At 43.2% G+C, this 2,500-nt stretch overlaps 1 protein-coding gene across 1 annotated transcript in view; it reads left to right on the top strand.

Moving 5' to 3' along the window:
- pitpnm2 (phosphatidylinositol transfer protein, membrane-associated 2) overlaps positions 1-2,500 on the top strand; it is a gene marked incomplete at both ends in the record, with an annotated part of 39,587 nt that overhangs the window by 20,146 nt on the left and 16,941 nt on the right. Inside the window, 2 exons of the mRNA XM_080046569.1 lie at positions 580-755; positions 2,347-2,500. The exon at positions 2,347-2,500 is cut by the window's right edge and continues 17 nt beyond it. Coding sequence (XP_079902695.1) covers positions 580-755; positions 2,347-2,500 — 330 coding nt within the window. The remainder of the gene's footprint in view (positions 1-579; positions 756-2,346) is intronic.

Genomic DNA, 2,500 nt, shown 5'->3' with positions numbered 1-2,500 from the left:
TGCATGTATTGGGACATCCTAAATCTTTTTCTGGGATACTAATTAGTAGAGAAGTATGGGGATTGGAACGCAGGAGAGGTGTGACTGAAGGAGAAGTTATTTGTGTCACAGTAAATCAGTATTGCACCAAAGGATAAAAAAAAATTCCACAGCAGTATTTCAAAGTCTGTGTTTCCCTGCATGGAAGTGTGTGTGTGTGTGTGTGTGTGTGTGTGTGTGTGTGTGTGTGTGTGTGTGTGTGTGTGTGTGTGTGTGTGTGTGTGTGTGTGTGTGTGTGTGTGTGTGTGTGTGTGTGTGTGTGTGTGTGTGTGTGTGTGTGTGTGTGTGTGTGTGTGTGTGTGAGAGAGAGAGAGAGAGACAGAGAGAGAGAGAGAGAGAGAGATTTAATTTTTTTTCTTAAGATTCTTTTTTGGCATTTTTTTATTTTATGTTTTATTTTATGTTTCTATGTGTGTCTAAGTCTTTAGAGGGTATACTCTATGTGAAAAGACAAATTTCAATGTGCTTTGTGTACTAAATTGACTTAAATATGTTACTGTCTGCCTGCCTGTCTGTCTGCCTGCCTGTCTCTCTCCCCAGCCTCCACTCCTCTGTCCTGCTGGGTGAGCCGGGGTCCCGTCGGTCCAGTAATAGCACCATGTTGGAGGGAGGGTCGCTGGGCAAGTTTGACTTTGACGTGACGGATTTCTTTCTCTTCGGTTCTCCTCTGGGCCTTGTGCTCGCGCTGAGGAAGACTGTGGTGCCTTCGCTAGACGGTGAGGAACGGCTTTAGTACTGTTTAGTTTAGTTTAGTTTTATTTGTGCAAATAAACAAGATTAAAAAATGGCAAGAAGATGCGCATAGACATACATAAATGCACGGGTGGGACAAAAGAAACCCCCGAAGGGCTTATGAAGGATGTCCACCTGACATTAAAATACAATAAAGAAATGAAGTAGAAAAAAAAAGAAAATAAAGAAAAGACAAACAAAAAAAAAATGAAAGAGATAAAACTACAAATTCATGTTACAAAAATGAAAATACATCTATATACATATACATCAGCACTGTTTGCTGTTTAATGCATTTTCTAGTTGTAATATTTTTTCCAAATACCTAGGATTAACAAAAACAAATTGCTTCTCTTCTTTTAATTATGAAATCATTTTTCAAACCGTGCCAAATTGTCCCACACATTTTTTTTTTTACAATTTTCTGCTTTTTGTTTTCAGTTTTTCTCAATGGTCTTTATGCATTATAGCACATCTCTCTCTCTCTCTCTCTCTCTCTCTCTCTCTCTCTCTCTCTCTCTCTCTCTCTCTCTCAGCTTTGGTACTGTAAAGTTTAAACACATTTGCAAATTAAGAAATTTGATGTGTTAAGAAGGTAAAGATGGAGGCCAAGTGGATCCCAGTTTCAAGCGTGTCTAAGCAATCCAGAACAACTGTTTCATGCTCTCCCTCGTGCATTGGAGTTTGCCCTTTTGCTACAGTGCGTGAGCAGGAAGTGGTTATTTGTAGCCCGTGATATTTTACTTATTTATTATTTTCTCTTGTGTGAAATGTCAGCAGCTGTAGAAGCAGGTGTCAGGGGTCGGCGCTCTAAATGTTTCTGATCTCAAATGTTGGACAACGTTTTGGCTGAAACGAGGCGAATACGTGATAACAGTCACAGCTCCAGGTCGTGTTATGTAGTGGTTAGAATCCCCCCCCCCCCTCCTCCCCCCCTTCCCCCATAGAGTCCTCTTCACAGCAGACCCGGGTTAGTCAGAATCCAGCCCGGGTCGCTCTCTGCATGTCATTCCCCTCTCTGGCCCGTTTCATCTCTGTCTCTTCACAATGTCAAATAAAGCGAAAGAAAATCTTCAAAGTCTCAGCTGTGACTTTTAAAGGGCAGAGTGTACTGTCCTGCAGCGCTCCGGTTCACATCTGGACTAAATCACCAATTAGAAATGATTCTAGTTTCTCACTGAAGCTACAGATTATTTACAAACACTAGTGGCACTGTGTTTTTCTTTCTTATGTCATGTCCACACACGTACATTTTGTGCCAAGAATCCTTTAAAAAAATTATTTGGAACAAAAATAACTCTGGCCTCTGGTCCTCAATATGAAAGTCCAGTCAACGAGGTTAGAACCTGCCAGATTTTGGATACACGTCCGACATTGTTGTAGTTTTTTGTAACGGTTGTAACATTCAACACACACACACACACACACACACACACACACACACACACACACACACACACACACACACACACACACACACACACACACACACACACACACGCGCACACACACACACACACACAGACACACACACTCCTTATTAAACCTCTCCCTCTCTCTCTCTGTCCCTTGTAGTCTCCGCCCTCCGTCCGGCCTGCCAGCAGCTCTATAACCTGTTCCACCCGGCCGACCCGTCAGCCTCTCGTCTGGAGCCGCTGCTGGACAAACGGTTCCACCTGCTGCCGCCCTTCAGCGTGCCCCGCTACCAGCGCTTCCCTCTGGGGGACGG

This window comes from Ammodytes marinus (assembly GCF_949987685.1).
Source record: "Ammodytes marinus genome assembly, chromosome: 18".
In the NCBI taxonomy this organism is placed as follows: domain Eukaryota; kingdom Metazoa; phylum Chordata; class Actinopteri; order Uranoscopiformes; family Ammodytidae; genus Ammodytes; species Ammodytes marinus.
The sequence above is the reverse complement of the archived record's forward strand: the minus strand, read 5'-3'. Positions and strand labels throughout refer to the sequence as shown.